Source organism: Oratosquilla oratoria, chromosome 40, assembly GCF_046742065.1.
Source record: "Oratosquilla oratoria isolate Oo_2021 chromosome 40, ASM4674206v1, whole genome shotgun sequence".
Classification (NCBI taxonomy): domain Eukaryota; kingdom Metazoa; phylum Arthropoda; class Malacostraca; order Stomatopoda; family Squillidae; genus Oratosquilla; species Oratosquilla oratoria.
Window position 1 is genome coordinate 8,566,673 of NC_134816.1, and position 21,916 is coordinate 8,588,588.

The following is a 21,916-nucleotide window of genomic DNA, read 5'->3' on the forward strand; positions in this document are numbered from 1 at the left end:
TCCTGCACCGTCTACGTGGCCTTTGTGTGTTTGCTGTGCTTGGTATAGTCATTAGTCCAAGAACCACTGGTGTGGCTGCAGCTCCTGATGTGCTGGGTTGTGCACCTGCTGGTGGTGGTCGGGGCTGTGCACTTGCTGCTGGCATTGGGACTCCTGTTCTTCTGTTTTTTTTTTTTTTTCTTGGGGCGCTGTTGTTCTTCCTGTACCACACACAAGCTGGCATACCCCAGACTGTACTCTTGCAACATCTCGTGAACAACAAGCTTTATGAATTCATTGAACCCAGTGCTACGTTTATGCAAGTTTTGATATATTACTCTAGCATCGAGTACCATTCTAGACATCATATGTACACCAATCTTTTTGAACCATGCGTAAGATATCCTGGTTGGATCATATGGTTCCAACAGCTGATCAACTATATCAACTGCACCCATCTGGTCATTGTAATGATGCATAGGCAGGGGCTTCTGCAGCATCTCCCTCCCCCCACCTTTGACATGACGTGATTGTTCTTTGTACCCTGCTGTATACTTGGTTGTGATAATGTGGACCAATCTTCTGTCACAAAATTTGACGATCAGCACATCCTCTTTTCGTCCAAATACAGACTGCTTTTTCTGAAGATTCTGGCGTGAGATAATATCAGGCACACCTCTGTTTGTCCGAATTGTCCCAGTAGTCAGTGTCTTCTTGTTCAACAAATATTCAGCCAGATGAAGGGAAGAGTACCAGTTGTCTAAGACAACGTGCCTTCCCTGATTCAGAAGTGAGTGCATTAGATGTATAGGCACACGCTCAGACTTGCTGAGAATAGCAAGCTGTGGGTCTTGTCTCATCTCCTCATATATTGCAGGTGTATATAAGAAAAAATTCCAGGTGTAGCCTTTTGCATTACTAGCACTAGGACACAATGCAAAGAGTTTCATACCAAAGCGCTTACGCTTTGCTTTTATGAACTGTCTGAAGTGTAATCTGCCTTTGAACAAAATCAGTGACTCATCCACTGCAAAATTTTCACCTGCAGAAAAGTGTTCCATGCACTTAGCACGTAACAACTCCAAATAAGTACAAATTCTTGTCATAGGCATCCTGGGGACAGCATCATCAGGGTGTGAAAACCTCACAAATCTGATAATCTGAGAGAATCTATTACGACTCATAACAGCTCTGAATACAGGTGGCCCCTGGCACAGTGATGTACTCCAATAGTCAGATATCTTGGGTAAATGTGTTTGTCCCATGAGTAGCTGCAATAAAATGCACACATACATCTCTTCCTCACTGACATTACACCACTTCTTACCCATAAATTTCTTAGAACTAATGTGGGGATTGTCTCGAAAAAAAATATGCAGCACGCGTGTTGGTCCAGAGACACAGAGCAGCAATCACACCCTTCCCCATGAATAACTGAAAACAGTCTAGAGCACTCATAGCACTGGCTTCATGATGTAGAATAATACTAGGATGTATATCAGGAAAATCAATGTTACATGTAGGTAGAGGGTTAGGTCTGGTGTCAGAGAATGGGTCTGAAAGAAGTGTGAAATCTGTTTGTCTGCCGGCAGCTGTGGGGGGTGAGCCAGGAGGGCTGCCTGACAGGCCACTACTTGCAGACAACGTCTCAATACTCTCGTTGTTGCTACTAGCATCACTCTCAACATCACTGATAGCCTCTGGATCAAACAAAGTATCGTCACCTTCCATTGAGTCATCAGAGCCCTCAAATTCACTCATCGTCCCACCATCATATTCATCTTCACTGTCCGATGTAGGTATATCCATAATTGCGAAGTAAATCCGCGCGTGTTACCCCAAAAAAACTATAGGCAACACTGAACAGGAGCTACAGAATGTGCAGTGCGGCACTCGACAAGCATGTGTTGCCATACGTAGGTCAGAATATATGATGTATAAAAATAAATATAATATCATGATTGGTCTTCAGAAATTACGTCACAGCACTGATAGTAACTCATTGGTCAAAGTTTGTAACGTTTCAAACCGTCCCATGAATGGCTGGAGCCTTATGTTTGTAAACACAGACACTTGCCACCACGTGGGTAGAAATAACCCAGAAACCGAGGCCTTGAGAGCCCTCAATACACACAGCTTATAACTGTGACGCGTGCGTGTCACGGGGAGCACGCTCGGTTCCTGGCGGGTGCACTCACCCGTGACACCCAAGTGTCACAAAACACACATGCGGTACTCAAGGGGTTAATGTAGAACAATATGCCAGTATAGGACAAAATATAATTTTAGGATATAATGTCGGTAGAGGACGAAATGTTACATTAGGATGTAATGTCAAAGGACAAAATGTCACGATGGGATATAATGACAGTGGAGGACAAAAAGATCACGATGGAATGTAATGATAGTGGAGGACAAAATATCATGATGGGATGTAATGATACTGGAGGAGAAAATATCACGGTAGGATATAATGTCAGTGGAGGACAAAATATAATTTTAGGAAGGAATGCTGGACAGAATGTCAATGAAGGCCCAAAATATCATGATGGGATGTAATGACAATGGAAGACAAAAGATCACGATGAGATGTAATTATAGTGGAGGAAAAAAATATTACGGTAGGATATAATGTCACTGGAGGACAAAATATAATTTTAGGAAGGGATGCCGGACAGAATGTCAATGAACAACAGGAGGCCGGTGTGAATCGTGATTACGTAGAGGGACAAAGTGTACAAAAGAGATCGGATGACCGTGAGCAACCAGATGTCCGGAATGGGGGAAATGTTAATTTTGATGGAAGAAATGTTAATGAGGCATTGAATGTCAATGAAGGACCAAATAATAATATAGAGGAAAGTGTTAATAAAAATAAAATTATAGTGTAAGACATGATATTGAAACTCAAAACGTATCAAAAAGAAATAATCACGAGTTTCTTAAAACCATGTACTTTAGCAGTACTAGGAACAAATTTCAAGAAACACAGGTGTATGTCAAAAGCGAAAATCTCGATACGATACGAATAACCGGAATAACCGAGACATGGTTAAATGGTAAAGAGTTCGAAGCTGAATTTAATATTGCGGGATTTAAACACTTTCATCAGGATAGAAACCACAAGAAAGGTGGGGGTGTTCTGTTGTACGTTAAAAACAAGGTCCATGCTTGTGTTTTAGAGAAAGTGAAACATGATGCATATGATAGTTTGTGTGTTGAGTTAACCCAAACAAATGGATAAAAAATGAATGTAGGTGTAATATATAGGCCAAAGACATTATCATTAGCAGACGACAAACTGTTATTTTAAGAACTAACTAGTTTCTGCAACCGGGATTTATTGATAATGGGTGATTTCAATTTTACTGACATTGATTGGATGACCCTTGAATATGACCATATAGGTAGTCGCTTGCTTGATTTTCTTGGTGACAATTACTTAGTTCAGCATGTAAAAGAGCCCACAAGATATGGAAACTTACTTGATCTATTGATCACTAGCCGAGAAAGCATGGTAACTGATGTAGAAGTCGGTGAAACTGTTGCAAATAGTGATCACAACTTAGATTCAAACTCCTAATTTTTTTTAGAATAGATACTTGTGTTTCTAAAATACCCGATTTCAGTAAAGCTCATTTCATAGGACTACATCAGGAGCTTCAGCTTACAGATTGGGAGACAAAATTAAGTGAAAGATCTGTAGATCAGATGTGGGAAATATTTCAAAATACGCTAAGATGATTCAAAGTGGCTCGACAAAGTGGCTCGACAAAGAAACTGAAAACGTATTGCTAAATAGAGACAGGCTTATAAGAAATATAAGTGCTCGGGTACATCTAATGACTATGAAAGTTATGTATCAATACAGAGAGATTTAAAAAAGACAATAAAAAAGAAAAGAAAACGACAACATGAAATGAATATCGCTGATAAATCCAAAGAGAATCCCAAAGAATTCTATAGTTACATTAGAGATAAAAAGGTTGTTAGGAATCACATTGGTCCATTATTATCTGCTGACAGTCAACTTGAATATTCAAATGAAGGAATGTGTAATATTTTACACAATTATTTTAGCTTGGTATTCGTAAACGAAACACCTCAAAGTGAACTCCAAACTGAAACCTGTGAAAAGTCTAGGGTAACCTTACTACGGTAAATATAACAAAAGAAAAAATTAAAAGGTGTATGAATAAACTCAAAGTTAATAAAACACCAGGGCCTGACGATTGGCATCCAAGAATCTTAACGGAAATGAAAAATGAGATTGTTGTTCCATTAGAACATATTTTCAAGAAATCCATCATATCCGGAGATGTCCCAAGAGAATGAAAGCTAGCTAACGTTACTTCCATATTCAAAAAAGGTGACAAAAAGAAACCAAATAACTATAGGCCTATAAGTTTGACTTCAATCGTAGGAAAATAATGGAAAATATCATCAGAGATGCTATCGAACATAAATTAGAAAGTGACCGTTTGATAAATGATACCCAGCATGGTTTCAGATGGAAACATTCTTGCGTGACTAACTTACTTGAATTCTACAACACAGTTATCTCGAATTATGGCAAAAGAAACAACATAGATTTAATATACCTAGACTTTGCAAAAGCTTTTGATACCGTCCCACACGAAAGACTACTTACTAAATTAGCTTCACATGGAATAAGCGGTAGTAATTGGTTGAATGATCGAAAATAGAGAGTTGTTTTAAATGGAAAAACTTCTAGATGGAAAAATGTTACAAGTGGAGTTCCTCAGGTTTCCGTTCTTGGGCCACTTCTATTTATAGTATATATAAATAATATAGACCATGGACTAAAATCTACTGTTTCCAAATTTGCTGATGATACAAAACTGTGCAGAATGGCAAATGATATTCAAGATTTAGATAAATTACAGCAATGGTCTGAAAAGTGGCTAATGTAATTTAACACAAATGCAAGGTAATGCACACAGGTAAAAATAACAGTAAGTACGATTACAAGTTATTTGGAAATTCTTTAACAAAAGTGAATAGTGAAAAAGATCTCAGCGTAATTATCAGTAACGATCTCAAATCATCCAAGCAGTGTATTTCAGCCTTTGAGAAAGCAAATAAGATGCTAGGACTGATTGCGCGATCTTTTGACTTCAAAAGTCCATCACTCATTAACAAGCTATATAAATCATTAGTTCGTCCACATTTGGAATATGCTGTTTCCGTATGGTCACCGAATCTCATTAAAGACATTGACAGACTGGAAAAAGTACAACGGCGAGCCACAAAACTGATTCCAAATATCAAAAATAAATCATACGAAAATCGACTAAAACATATGAATCTGTTTTCCCTAAAAAAGCGTTGACTCAGAGGTGACTTGATACAGGTCTTTAAGATTTTAAAGGGAATTTATATCAAAAGTGACAAAATTTTCACACTGAATGAGAATCAGACAAGAAACAATGGTCTCAAACTGTCCGGAAATAGATTCAATTTGGAAGTGGGTAGAAAGAACTTCACCAACCGTGTAGTTAATGAATGGAATAAACTTCCTGCAGAGCCAGTGCAATGTAGTTCAGTTCGAAGCTTTAAGAATCATTTAGATAGACAAGATGCTGTAATGATTATAATTTATTTTTTATTTGTTTTTGTTTTGTTATCATTTGTCTGTTTGACTCATTTATTATTAGTTATATGTCAATTTATTATCATTTACTATCTACCTGTTTGTTTATGATTTAACTATACCTATGCATCTATTTATGTATTTTATTTATTTACATTAGTAGTTTCTATTTATTCATTTATTATTATTATGATTCTTTTTTGCTTCTGACCTAGATATGGACCAAAAGGTCTTCTGTCGGCATACTCCGCCTTTGTAATCCTTTGAGTGCCCAGAATGCGAGTGCAGCCTGTCTGAGTACATGCTCCTCTGGAAGCTAGTGTGTGGTTTACAGAGTGTAGTGCTGAAAGAGGTGTTTTGTCAGTGTGAGTCCTTTAGTGATGTGGATTCGTTACACAAATTCTGTGTCGCTTTTGAGGCGGCACAGAAAGATGCCCACCTAGAGATGCAGCCAAGAAAAAAGAAAAAAAAAAAAAATATATATATATATATATATATATATATATATATATATATATACACATATATATATTCGTTTTTTATATATTTTGTTTTAAAATAACTCAGCAAGGAAAAGAACCATATTACTATAATTTTTCTATGTTAGAATATCAAATAAATCAGTATACCCCTCACTCAAGGTTTTCTATTGTGTTAGGGCACTTCCATTTTCTGTGGTTTCATGTTTTGATGTGTTTTATTTATTTTACAATGTACAGTTGCCCCACTTAGTTTTGGCACGGTTTTAAAAATGTTTCGGACAAGAATAGCAACTCGCCCGGTATTCTTTTTTATTGCATTTTCGTGTCTGTCCATTTACATGTTTTTTTTTTTTTTTTTTTTTTAATAGTAACTACCTTAAAAAATGTGACAAACAGCGAAATACTCAAAATGGTGTAGCAGACGACACATTTTTCTTGACTTACTAATGACATCTATCACTCTTATTTGACAAGTAAATACGTTGCAGAGGAGAGAGAACGCAGGAATCTGTTCACGAAGTGGTCAATGGTAGACTAACAACGAGCTTCAAGCTGTGAGTGGTGTTGAGTGCAGTGACAAACTAACCAAAACTAACTCGTATACTTATAAGTTATGTTATAACCCTATTATTAAATAAATTATTTTCATTTATTTATTCAGCAGAGGGCTTGTGATCCAATTATGTTATGTTAATTGTGATGCAAAAAAAAAAAATCAATCGCGTTTTTTTATATAAAAAACTTGTTTTTTATGTGTGTTTTTTAATCTCATCCCAATTTGTTCAGATATTAAATATTTAGTATATAAAAACAGGTGCAAATATGTTATTCATCCCTCCACATATGTGCATCTATCTTATTCAAAGAGGCATTAGACAGAGTATGAAAATAAACAAGTAATTGACCATATAAAGTCGCTGTCAGATGCTGCAAGCCTGCAACAAGTGTAGATACTGTATATGGGCCAGTATGGCTATTGGCTGGCTACCTTACAAAATTTACCTTTTATCTTAGCATACTCTTCAAAGATTAAACACTCCAATTTCCTATAGTGACCCTGGACGTTGCCTAAACACAGATCCGCCACTTGGACAGTGGAAAAGGGGTTAACATAGTAATGGGGGGAAACTGTAGTACTCCCCGCCACCCATCAAGGCTCAGAGCTTACTTTCTACCTGACTTTTTGCTCGCTATCCCTTAACTTTAACCTACAATCATACATAACATAATTGGATCACAAGCCCTCTGCTGAATAAATAAATGAAAATAATTTATTTAATAATAGGTTTATAACATAACTTATAAGTATACGAGTTAGTTTTGGCTAGTTTGTCACTGCACTCAACACCACTCACTGCTTGAATCTGGTTGTTAGTCTACCATCAACCACTACATGAACAAATTCCTGCGTTCTCTCTCTCTCTTTCTCCTCTGCAACGTATATTAATCGTATTACTTGTCAAATAAGAGTGATAGATGTCATTAGTAAGTCAAGAAAAATGTGTCGTCTGCTGTTTGTCACATTTTAAGGTACTATTTAACAAAAAAAAACAAAAAAAAACATGTAAATGAACAGACACGAAAATGTAATAAAAAAAAAAAGAATACCGGGCGAGTTGCTTTTCTTGTCCGAAACATTTTTAAAACTGTGCCAAAACTAAGTGGGGCAACTGTACATTGTAAAATAAATAAAACACATCAAAACATGAAACCACAGAAAATGGAAGTGCCCTAACACCATAGAAAACCTTAAGCGAGGGGTTTACTGATTTATTTGATATTCTAACATAGAAAAAAATATTGTAATGTGGTTCTTTTCCTTGCTGAGTTATTTTAAAACAAAATATATAAAAAAATATCCATGTATTTTTTTTTGGTCAAGGCTTTTTTTTGTAAAAAAAAAAAAAACATGTTAAAAAAACATGTTTTTTTTCTGAGTTGCATCTCGAGGACTTATGTATGATTGTAGGTTAAAGTTAAGGGATAGCGAGCAAAAAGTCAAGTAGAAAGTAAGCTCTGAGCCTTGATGGGTGGCAGGGAGTACTACAGTTTCCCCCCATTACTATGTTAACCCCTTTTCCACTGTCCAAGTGGCGGATCTGTGTTTAGGCAATGTCCAGGGTCACTATGGGAAATTGGAGTGTTTAATCTTTGAAGAGTATGTTAAGATAAAAGGTAAATTTTGTAAGGTAGCCAGCCAATAGCCATACTGGCCCATATACAGTATCTACACTTGTTGCAGGCTTGCAGCATCTGACAGTGACTAAAATGATCAATTACTTGTTTATTTTTATACTCTGTCTAATGCCTCTTTGAATATGATAGATGCACATATGTGGAGGGATGAATAACATACTTCCACCTCTTTTTATATACTAAATATTTAATATCTGAACAAATTTGGACGAGATTAGAAAAAAACAATAAAAAACAAAACAAAACTCATAAAAAACAAGTTTTTTTTATTAAAAAAAAAAAAAAAAAAAAAAAAAAAAAAAAAATGTGATTATTATTATTTCTTATCTATATGCCCACCACAGTGCCGGGGGCGGGAATCTCAGAAGAGAAACCCTCACTGTGGTGTCACTGCCAGACGCGCAAACAGAAGTCTCCCCTCTGGCCGCCAGGGCTTGCCACCAACCAGCCACCAAACAGCCCCCAGCCCACCTGCCACAGTTGAACCTGAAATGCTGTGGCAACTGCGGTCTGAGGCACAAGCTCGGGAGAGGGCTGTGTCCCACAAAGACACTGGTATGCCATGACTGTGGCAAAATCATGAGCAAAAGATGTGTAGAAGTAAAGGCAGACACACAGCAGCAGCAGCTGAGGAGCTGGAGACATCTGGCATCATCATTGCAGCCCAGAGTCAGCCACAGATGTGGGTGACCGTCAGCTGCTCTCAAGGAGGTACGAAGTCGACTAGAATCCAGGCCGTACCTGACACAGGAGTACAGGTGTGTGTAGCTGGTCCGGGACTACTGTCCACTCTGGGTGTCAAGACAGCATCGCTAACACACCGAGGAAGCCTGTGAGATGTGGTGAATGTCAACTTACAACCCCTGGGCTCCTTAACCTGTCACCTACAGTATGGCAACAAGTCTATAACACAAGAGGTGTTTGTTATGAAGACAGCCACATAGTGCTACATATCATTGCAAGCTAGCAAGGAGCTGGTGCAAAATCAATCAAGAGAGGTAGCCAAAAAGGAAAAGGCATAAAATCATTTCCACCCATTCCATCCCTAAATACACTCCACTCCCCTCCACCCTCCCTCCCATCTTAGCACCTCCTGGATGACAGGTCATCCTTGCACCTTGTCCACTGCCCTGGGTCAGAGGCAGTGTCGCAAGTCACAGCACATCCACAGCAAGGCCGCTTCATTAAATCGGCGATTCCCCCTCTCCGTCCCCCCCTGCATAAAAGGAGAAGGCGGGGAGAAATCCCTTCGGGCTGTGTCAAATTTTGCTCACACATACTACCTCACCCCCATCCCCCCACCCATTCCACCTCATGCATCACAACATCATCCATATTCAACCATTCTCCATTCACCCTTGTCTTCTGTCCCTCCTCAACAGACATTCCCCTCTTCCCCAAAGCCCCCTTCACCCCATCCATCCATCTCATCCTAGGACATCCCCTCATGTTCACTCCCTCCACATTTGCCTTCCATACCTCTTTTACTAGTCTTTCTTCACTCATTCTTTCCATGTGTCCAAACCATCCTAATACTCTTTCATCAACCCTATCTCCCAACTCCCTTTCCACCCGTTCTCCTCCTCATTTCTCACTCTATCTAGCCTAGTAACCCCCATCATACTTCTCAGACACCTCATCTCAAACACATTCAAACTCCTTCTCTCTTCCTCTCTTATGTTCCCTGTTTCTGCTCCATACAGTGCTGTTGGCACAATCACTCCTTCATGCAGTCTCCTCTTAGCATCCATTCACAAATGTCTATTCCTCATTACACTTTTTAATCCACAAAGGCATTTACTCACTTCTCTCAATCTACATTCTACCTCCACCTTTTCCTGCCACATTTGCACCCAAGTATCTAAAACTATCCACTTCCTCCAGTCGCTCTCCCTTAATGCTCACTTCCAGTCTGCTGCCATTTTCACCCCTTGTACATCTCATCACCTTACTTATACCCACATTTATCTTCAGCTTTCTTCTATCACACACTCTCCCAAACTCTGTCACCAACTTCCTCAATACCTCCTCCGATCCTGCCACAAGCGCAGTGTCATCCGCAAACAACAGCTGGCTCACCTCCCCCTTTTCCCCATTTTCTTTAACCATCTCCAATCTCTGACCCACCACCCTTGCATTTACCTCTCGCACCACCCCATCCATGTACAAGTTAACAGCCAGGGCAACATAACGCATCCCTGATGAAGTCCCACCTTTACCTCGAACCACTCACTCTCTACATTTCTTATCCTGACACATGCTCTACTATCGTAAAAACTCTTGACAGCTCCTAGAAGCTTTCCTCCTATCTCGTATATCTGCAAGACTTCCCATAGTGCCTTTCTGTCTACCCTGTCGTAAGCCTTTTCCAGATGTAGTACATTTAATATCTTGAGGAGGGGGATGTAGGATATGTTGGGCCCTGCAGCCTGTAGGCAGTTGGCCTTGGGCATCAATAAAGACATTAACCAAGCTTGTCTCTCACTCGCCTATCCTATGATTTCCCATTCTTGGCTCAGTGCAAAAATAGTGTCTAGATCTTTTTGCAACAGTCTACTGTCATCCTTGTTTTTCACTCTCTTCATGACTTTTGGGTCATCAGCAAACATGGCTTGTCATTTCTTCCATCATGTCATTTACATGGACAAGAAACATTATTGGTATAAGCACTGAACTTTGTGCAATTCCATTCATTACTGCTCTCCATCTTGATACCTTATGATTTACTATTGACCTCATATAGCTTTCAAAAAAACACACACACACACTGCGATGTGCTTTATCTAATGCCTTTTCGGAGTTGAGGTACACACAGTCCACCCACTCCTTTCTTGCAGCGGATCCTTGGGAATCAAATTGACAGAGGGATTGGTATTGTTAAAGGTGGTTTTTAATCATATCTTTCTGAGGGGGGCTGTTGAGTAATGGGGGCTGGAAATTTAAAATGACCAGCTGTGGCTTTGCTGAGGGCTTTATCCAGGACAAGGTTGGGTAGCTAACTTCATTAATTGGAGTTTAATAGAGGCAATCTCCCAGGCCAGGAATTGGGAACTGTAAAACCTAAAAGCCCTGAGAAAGAGACCAGAGGCACACTTCCCTTGAGTTTGTATGGGTGGTTGCTGGAGGTGGAAAATATATATATATATATATATATATATATATATATATATATTATATATATATATATATATATATATATCCAATAAATACACTAGGAGCGTGTGTTCACAAATGCGTAAGTAACCACTAGGAAAAGTAAACTAACGAAGCAGAGCGCTTTCGTATAATTAAATTTTCAGTGTAGATACAAAGAAGGAATTATCTGATAATTCCTTCTTTGTATCTACACTGAAGATGTAATTATATGAAAGCACTCTGCTTTGTTAGTTTACTTATGCATATATATATATATATATATATATATATATATATATATATATATGACACACAGGAACCCACAATCGGAGAAAATAAACTTCAAATAAAGAAGAATCCTATATTTCGGCTATCAACTGTAGCCCTCTTCAGGAAAGTACATAGGGTAGAGTACAAAGGGGACTTATAAGCTACAGAGAAGAAGATATGTGGACAGATCTCACTCAGGCACGGGGCAAACTGGGGTGGCGGAGGAAGGAGGAGGTGAGGAGAGGGGGGGTTGTAATGTCCGTACCAGCTTGTTAACTGCCGCACGTGAAATGATGTCAGGAGTCCACTGCCCTTTAGAAATATTAATATTAGGGCATTCCTCAATTAATGCTGATTCGACTATTTTCCTCCTGAAACCGCAGTGGGACTTGAACACTAATCTGGCCTTACCCTAATCGAAAGAATGATTCTTATTTTTGACATGAAGAAATACAGCCGAATTTTCTTGCCCATATCTAATTGACCTTTTATGTTCTGCCAATCTAGTGTTCAAGTCTCTCCTGGTTTGACCCAAGTAAACCAAATCACAATCTTTGCAGGGCAAACAATAAACACCAGGTGACTCAACTTCCTTCGGTGGTCCTGGAGCTGCAGCGTCTACGTCGTGGGACCACCCCCCAACCCCAAGAGTTGGGGGCCAAACGGCAGCAACCACCCTTGGCCATCAGCTCTACGCAGGTGGCACCGATCCCCAAGAGGAGCTACGCCTACCTTGGGGAATACCACAATCCTTTTTCCCAACATGCAATATTACGTTTTTTCTGCACTGAGGGGTGATTTTCCGGCGATCACCCCTCTTCTTCTACTTTTAGCTGGAGATGTAGAGAGCAATCCTGGGCCCACCACAAAATACACATGCCCAACATGCTCTAAACCCATTACTTCGAGCAGACAGACAAAGGGCTCAGTTCAGTGCAATATGTGCAAAAACTGGGCCCACCTCACTTGTACAACACTTGCTGACACAAACCAATACACAAACACTTGGACATGTTCTACCTGCCCTCCAGTAACCCCACTCCCACCTCCCCAACCACAGCCAGCACCCTTACCCACTCCCAATTTCCCTTTGCCCTTACCCCTGATTAGTACTCCCCGATCTCTCCTTTCCCCCCCTCTGACCCAGATCCTACACCTTCCCCACTACCACCCCAACCTCAACCCCAAACGGCAACATACAACACATACAAAACACACAACATCAACATATTACAACACAACATTGACGGTATTAACACGAAAAAACATGAACTTGAACACTTTCTTAAACAACACAACATACACATTGCGATTTTACAAGAAACAAAACTAAGACACTCACACAAAACACCATCATTTCATAATTACACCACCATCAGACAAGACCGGACTGACGGCTATGGCGGTGGACTCATCACCCTGATCCACCACTCCATCTGTTTTGTGGACACAAGTGCCACAACCAAAATTCTCCTCCCTACCACAGATAACACAACAGAAATCCAATCCATTCGAATCCGCACAGGCAACAAATCAACACTGACAATAGTTAACATGTACATTCCCCCCCAATCATCCCCCACAGTTCCAGACACCTTCAGGCCTCATTTTAGCCAACTAGCCTCAATCCCCAACCTGATCATGGGTGGTGACTTCAACGCCAAGTCGTCTGCCTGGTATGTCGACAATCCTGACACAGACAGAGGGCTTGATATACAGACTCAGTTTGACTCATTGACTATCATGAACAACACACATAATCATACACATATCCCACACCAAGCCCTCTACACTCCCTCCTCTCCTGATATCACCTTTTGCTCCCCCTACCTAACCCCAACAACATCATGGAGAGTGGTCGGAGCCCTTGGCTCTGACCACCTTCCAATCATCATCACCACCAAAACAAGATGCACCCCAGTTGGCCACAGACACACTTACACCAATTACAAGAGAGCTAACTGGGAAGCTTTTACTGAAGAGACAGAACAACATTTTGAAACACTTAACAGTACACCAATCACAAACATAAACAATGCTGTGCACGCTTTTAATACAATCATACAAAATGCAGACAAGAGATACATCCCTAGAGGCAACAGAAAATCACACAACCCCAACTTCACACCAGAAATCCAAGGCCTCATCAGACAACGTGACACACTTAAACACGATACCCCCACACCTATCCCTCAAAACATAGCAGACCAAATACAAACACTAAACACTGTGATTGCCAATAAAATACATGAACAAAAAACACAAAATTGGCAAAACTTTATCAATACACTTGATCACAAAACAAACACCAGCAAATTGTACAAAACACTCAACAGCATTACACTATCCAACAGTAACACTACACGCTCTCACGCAGCAATAATCACAACAACTGATAATCTACCCTCAAACAGACAACAAGCAAACGCACTCGTACGTCATTTTGCACAGACAAGCCATCTCACTTCTCACCCTGACGACTGACACACCATTCGACGTAAGAAAGACTTTCCCACAGACTCAGACTATACACCCTTCATAGACAGTCAGACAAAACTCATAATACATAGTCTCAAGCACTCATCTGCCTGTGGCCCTGATAACATAAGCAACATACACCTAAAACACATTGGACCACAAGGTATACACGCACTCACAAACATTGCAAACTACAGCTATTCACACAACACTATACCTGACATCTGGAAGCATGGTAAAATAATCACCATTCCAAAACCGAACAAAGACCCAACAATCCCAACATCGCACCGCCCAATCACACTTCTCTGCACCCCCTCTAAAGTCATTGAACGCCTTATACTTAAACTTGTCACATCACATATTCCCCTTGCTGACTCACAACACGGTTTTAGGCCACTACACTCCACAAACACTCTTCTGACAAACCTCACACAAAGAATTTTAGATGGCATCAATTCAGATAGGCCCCACCAAAGAACACTTCTTATAACATTAGACATTAGTAAAGCTTTTGATGCTATCCCCCGCCACAACCTAACAAATAAAATATATAACACAGACATGCACAATAACACAAAAAGATGGCTGGCCAATTATCTGGCAGGTAGGAATGCTTACGTGTCATATAATGGCCAATCATCGCATATCAGAAACATTAAGAACGGAGTACCACAGGGCTCAGTTCTATCCCCCACACTATTTAATCTATACATGCATGACTTACCCACGCCAGACACCTCAGAAATACAAATCTCTTCCTACGCAGACGACATAACAATCACATGCACACATCGTAACACAGACAAAGCTGCAGAAATAATCCAGCCATACCTTGACACACTCAACACATGGTTCATCACAAACAGACTCAAAATAGCTCCAACCAAATCTACAGCAACACTTCTCACCAACTGGACAAAAGAACACAAATACATACCTCATCTCTACATCAACAACACTCTAATACCACACACAAACACACCGAAAATTCTTGGTGTAACATACAATACATCCATGTCTTTCAAACAACACATCACAAACATAAAAAACAAATGCACACCCAGACTTAACGCACTTAAGTCAATCACTGGAACAACATTTGGACAAAACAAAGAAACTAATATAACAATATACAAACAATGCATACGCTCAGTGTTGAATTATGCGGGTCCTGCATGGGCTCCTAATCTCAGTGAGACACACCACAACACCCTTCAAATCATACAAAACAAAGCCCTTAAAACAATACCAGGCTGCACAAATACAACACCTACAGACCATTTACACCATGAAACAAAAGTCCTCAAAGTCAAGGACCACCTCGACATGAGAGGCACACAAACACTTGCTGCAGCCACCACAAACACATCACACCCGCTACACTACATAGCAGAACACCCACACACACCAAGAAACATTAAAACAACACCCAAAGACCTTTATCACGCACAGATACTCTCTTCTCTTCCTCCACAACCACCAAATACCAGCCTCCGGAAACATATTCATAATCATATCACTCACCGCTCCATTAACACACTGAAAGACAACACACTGCTGCATGCCAGACCCCCTGATATCCACCCTTCTGAATCCTCTCTCCCACGAAAGGACAGAGTCCACTTGGCCAGACTGCGGTGCAGTCACCACCCAGCACTTCTAAGCTACCAGAAGAGGCTGGATGACCGCGTTGTGAACAGCTGCCCAGGATGTAACACTTCACCCCATACCATACAACACATAATGGAAGACTGCATTATACACAATCATGCACGCAAACAACACAACATATGCTCTATAAAGGATTTGTGGGAAAACCCAATTTCGGCTATGGCATTCCTTGGGGAGACGGGACTGCTCAGACAGACAGTCTAGGGAACGACAACAACAACAACTTCCTTCAGTTTTTGTTGAACGTTCACAATTTGCTTACGCACGGTGTTAGGATAGTGATAGGCAATAGTGAGACGTTCATGAGGAAACAACTTAGTAGAAGAACTGACGATATTATTGAATGGAATTTTTTAAATGTCCTTAAAGGAGCGGTGAAAACTTGAGGGGACGGAAGTTTTAAAATGGTTGGCCCTAGCCTTACTGAGGGCTTGGTCCAGAAACCAAGGTGGATAAGCCAACTTCTCAAGTTGACATTTGATCCCCTCAATCTCATGGTCCAGAAATTGAGGACTGCAAATCCTGAAAGCCCTCAAGAAAAGGCCAGAGGCAACACTTTTCTTAACATTGTCAGGGTGATTGCTAAAAAAGTGAAGGTAACTCCCTGAGTGGGTGGGCTTACGGTACACTGTAAAGAATAAATTATCATCAGTTCTTCTTATCAAAATATCCAAGAAAGGGATTTGTATCCTTCTTCCCATACAATAAATATAATATGGTAGCTCTCTGAGTGAGCTTCCCAAAAACTAAAGAGTAAGCTCCATGAACCCTTTTAATCAAAATATCCAAGAATGGAATCTGATGATCTTTCCTTTCTTTTTTAATTTAATGTTGGGGCTAATTGGTTTATCGAAATAAACACCATGTGAGGACTGAGACTTTTATTATTACAACATTTTGTTTGTTACAGCTTTTTCAAGTACATAATTGTAATACACATGACTGAGATTAAACAAGAAGAACTGGGGGAATGGGGGGGGAGGGAGGGAGAGAGGAAGGGAGGTACGAGGGAGGGGGGTCACTGAATGTTAGGAAAGGTTGAGGTGGACCAAATGTCTGGGAATAGGAAAGGTTAAAGATAAAATGGAACAACTGGCTGGGAGAAGGACATTAGCTCACAACCAAGGGACAAAAGGAAGAAGAAAATAAGAAGGGTGAGCATATGTCTACTGAGGGAGGATAATGACTTTGAGAGGGTGAAAAAAGGGGGATGGATCTTGGAGGGCACCTAGGGATAGCTTAAAATTTTGTTGGCAATGGGTATTAAAGGAATTAGGTGGGGGGAGATCTTGAACATGCCCATTTTGTTCAACTGTGTTGGTTCTTTGTATGATGACTTCTCCAAACATTTTATTGGATCTTGTCAGGTTCAAATACTAGAAGTTCTGCATTTTCCTAATCTATCAAATGGTTGCTAAGGTTCCTGTGTTTTTGCACTCATTGTTTCCTCATTCAATTTATTCCAGATATCTACCACTCTGTGTCTCTGTGTGGGAAGCTATTCTTTTTCAGATTTATCCTTTTTAATTTTTTTTTCTATGTCCTCTTGTTTTTCTTTTATCCCACTTTAGTAAATCATCTCTATTAAGGACTTCCATCCCTTTCATAACTCTGTAGATGGTTAGTAGATCTCTTTCTCTTCTTTGTTTCAGGGTTGGTAGTTCGAGTTTGGCCAATCTTTGTTCGAATCTCAATTTTGAGAGCATTGGTGCCATCTTTGTTGTTGCTCTTTGAATTCTAATTTCTTTATGTATTTACCTAGTTGCATCTTATGGGAAGGGAACTACACTTGTAGTGTCCTGTCTCTGTATCTCGCCATATCTAATTTGCTCTTAACCTGTATGTTGCCAGGCGAATGTTGTATATACTCCCCCTTCAGCATTGAAGCCAAAATAATTTTTTTATTGCTTAAATAAACTCAAAATAATGTACATACATACATACATAATGTAAAACCAATAAATCTTACTTATTTTGATTCACCTTAGCCTAGAAGTGGAGAAACTGGGTCGATTTTGTCGCAATATGTGTGCAAAAGTCTGGTAGAAAATTCATAAATTCTTTCACTCTTCACATGGGTTGAACGAGGTTGTACTTCGTTAGAATTTCAGAGAGTGAAGGAATTTGACATTTATGATGTTTTAAGTCAATGTACAGTTATCCATAATAGTGTGACATGGAAAATGTGTTTATAAATAGTTTTTGTAGATTTTTTAGGCAAATATTTATCACTTTGTTATGTGGTAAATTGATTTTTCAGTTTCTTTTTTTTCTATCATTTCATGGAGGATAGGTGATTGTAGTGTTTCTTATTGTTTTGGTAAATGTTTTAGTAAGCATCCATCACACCATTATTGCCCATCCACATTTTGTATTATGCATTTATTAAAAAAAATTGGCAGTGTGAAATTGCCAGTTCTATACACCTGAATACATACTAAATAGCACCTGCCTGTCAAAGTACAACTTCACCTCCTCATTCTTTGTTTTGTATACCAGAATCGCCTAAATTACATCCTAAAGGCTGATTTTATATCCCAAGTTACCCTAAAAAAATTGTTGCCAGTTTTGTCAATAAATAAAAAAATTTGGGTGCCCTTTTATAGCCAATGGATAGGGCTACTTGGTCATTACCACAGATCTGACCCTCGATGTAGTGCCTATTTTTGGTGAATTTTTTAAATTGTGGCATACAATGTTTGCTGCTGACACTCAATCCATAAAACAATTGCGGCATGCAATGTATGCCGCAGATGCTGTAGGGGTTAAATTCTTGTATTGTTTTTGCACAATATTGTTTCATCTGGTATGTTCCCACTCTGTGGGGAAAGCTATTCTTTTTCAAGTCTCTTCTATAACTGTCTTTTTTGAACTTCTTTCCATGTCCTCCCTCAAGGATTTCTATACCTCTATAATTCTGTAGATGGTCAATAAGTCACCTTTTTCTCTTCTTTGTTCCAGTCTGTAATTCTAGTTTTGATAATCTGTCTTCATATGACAGTTTAGATAGTGTTGGGGGCATCTTTGTAGTTGCTCTCTGGATTCTCTCAATTTTCCTTATATTCTTTTTAGTAATGGGTGACCATAGTGTCACTGCATACTCCAATTTTGGCTTTATCAGGGTGACTAATATTTTCTTTACCATTTCTTCATCCAAGTAAAACCCACTTTTATGGATCTTAGGAAATTTTATGTTTCGCCGACAATTGTGTTTATATGTTTGTCAGGGGACATATCCTTTATGATGACTTCCAGTTTTTTTTCAGATCCCATTTTTTTTTTCTTTTACTTCCTTTTCACCAATTTTATATTGTCCTGATATCCATTTTAACTTTTTCCAAATTTCATTATACTACATTTCTTAATGTCTAAGTCCACTTCCCACTTCTGACTCCATTCCCAAACCCTGTTCAGATCTCTCTGTAGTGAGTCACACTCCATTTCAGTACTCACTTTCTTTAACAGTTTTGAGTCATCTGCAAAGAAGCTCATGTAACATTCCACACCCTCATCCATGTCATTCACATAAATAGTAAACATTATTGGTGCCAATACTGATTCTTGTGGAACTCCATTTTTGTAGTTATTTAACTTTTTCAGGTATTCTCAATGTTTCTAATGATAGCTTTTCCTTCGAGTAGATGAACTTGAAGGAAAACTATCATTAGAAATATAAAAAATACCAGATGGTTAAATAAATGCAAAAATGCTGTAATTTTCAACTCCACATGTCTTACAGAGAGTTTGAGTGTGTTTGTGTACGTGTATTTACCTAGTTGTATCTTATGGTAGGAGGAGTTACGCTTGTGGTGTTCTGTCTCTGTATCTTACAGTATCTAAATTATTCTTAAATTTGTGCATATTTTTTGCATACACTATCATTTTGTCCAGTTTGTTCCATACATCCACCACTCTATGGAGAATGCCGTTCTTTTTCAGGTTTCTTCTATAATTGTCCTTTTTTGAGTTTCTTCCCATGTTCTCTGGTATTTCTCGTATCCTAATTTAGTAAGTCTTCTCTATCAAGGACTTCAATACCTCTCATGATTCTATAGATGGACAAGTCTCCTCTTTCTCTTTTTTATTCCAGGACTGGTAACTCAAGTTTTGACAATCTCTCTTCATGTGACAGTTCTGAAGTGTGGGGTCCATCTTCATAGTTGCTCTATGGATTCTTTCAATTTTCCTTATATTCTTTTTGATACTGGGTGACCATAGTGTCGCTGCGTACTCCAGTCTTGGTCTTATCAGTGTGGCTATTAATTTCTTCACCATTTCTTTGTCCAAGTAATTAAATGCCACTTTTATTTATCTCAACAAGTTCTAGGTTTCTCTGGCAATTTTGTTTATCTGTTTATCTGGGGACATGTCCTTTGTGATGAGTAATCCCATGTCTTTTTCAAATTCCACTTTCTTTACTTCCTTTATCCAAATTCCATTATACTACATTTCTTAATGTTGAGATCCACTTCTGACTCCATTCCAGACCCTGTTCTGACCTCTCTGTAGTGAATCACAGTCCGTTTCATTACTCACTTTAACAATGTTGCATCATCTGCAAGGAAGCTCAAGTATTCCACACCTTCATTCATGTCATTCACATAGATAGCAAACATTATTGGACCCAATACTGATCCTTGTGGAACTCCACTAATTACCTCTTCCCAAGTAGGACTTTTATCTTAACTTCTCTCTCTTCATCCCGATGTTGCATTTTGCTCTAGTGAAAACCAACATGAAGTGTTTGCTCACGACTTGAGCCATTTCTGTATCTTCTGTGTATTCCGTAGAGTACTAAAAAGAGCACAAAGAAATTAGAAAGAATTCAAAGAGCAATGACAAAGATGGCACCATCACTCTCCAAATTGACATATAAAGATTGGACAAACATGAACTATCAACCCTGGAACAAAGATGAGAAAGAAGGCCTACTGTCTACAGAATTATGAATGGGATGAAACTCCTTGATAGAGATGATTTACTGAAGTGGGATAGAAGAAAAACAAGAGGACATGAAAAGAAACTTAAAAAGGATAGTTACAGAAGAGTTCTGAAAAAGAATATTTTCCAATACTGAACAAACTGAATGAGGAAACTGTGAGTGCAAAAACTATACAAGAATTTAAGATCAAACTGGAGGCTGAGAGATACAAAAGCGGGTCACTATGAGCATAGCTCTCTTTCTGTAAAATACAACTAGGTAAATACATACATATATATATATATATATATATATGTATGAAAATCACTGCTTTTTTTTTTATTATTAAATTATCCCATTCTAATAACTATCCTAGGTAATATACAAATATATCCAAATATATCTCATATTTAATATATTTACATGGTATATAGGGCATTGCCATCATTTCTCATGAACTATTCAAATCTAATGAAATTATCTCAGCTACTGTAATTTACAAAAATATTTACATAGCTTTATACCAAGAGATATATACAGCACAGAGGCTTCAGTTTTAACTAGCTTCCCCCTCTTCCATCATTTCTTCTTTTTGCTAGGTGCTCTCTCTTGATCTGCTCTCTTTCTTCAGCTGGAGGCAGATTAGGAACAATCCCTGCGATTCTTCTCTCTAAACGAACTTGACTCTAAAACAAAACAGAATAAAATTACTTTATATCCATTAGTGGTGGGCAATACCACACCAATCTGCACTTCCACACTTGAATTTTAGCAACCCCTGTGTTAGCACATCTCCTGTACATGGAAAAATAAGCATTAGACCTCTTAATGTTAAAGGTTCAAAGAAAAAGAGGTGACTTGATTGTGTTCACACTATTAAAGGGGTTGGACAGAACTGACAGGTGGGAGGGGCTTCATGAAATAATGGGAACAAATTAAAAAAAGACCAATGGGAACAAATTAAAAAAAGACCAAGAGTCTAAAAGATGTAAATTAATAATTTTCTGGATATATATAAACTCATGGGGTGACACAGCACAAGCAGGAACCATACATGAAATTATGATTATGGTATGATAACTTTAGTCAATCAATCTATTGCTCCAGGTCACTTGCAGGAGACCCACAGCACCTTGGTAACTGGCAACAATCACCAGATTGGCCCAC

The 21,916-nt window shown here is 39.0% G+C and overlaps 1 protein-coding gene across 3 annotated transcripts in view; it reads right to left on the reverse strand.

Annotated features, from left to right (window-relative positions):
• Positions 1-16,694: 16,694 nt before the first annotated feature.
• Positions 16,695-21,916, reverse strand: part of LOC143020633 (coiled-coil-helix-coiled-coil-helix domain-containing protein 7) — a 62,277-nt gene continuing 57,055 nt past the window's right edge. For all 3 annotated transcript variants that reach the window (XM_076177124.1, XM_076177122.1, XM_076177121.1), the window contains one exon: positions 16,695-21,435. In XM_076177124.1, coding sequence (XP_076033239.1) covers positions 21,310-21,435 — 126 coding nt within the window. In that variant the 3' untranslated portion in view covers positions 16,695-21,309. The remainder of the gene's footprint in view (positions 21,436-21,916) is intronic.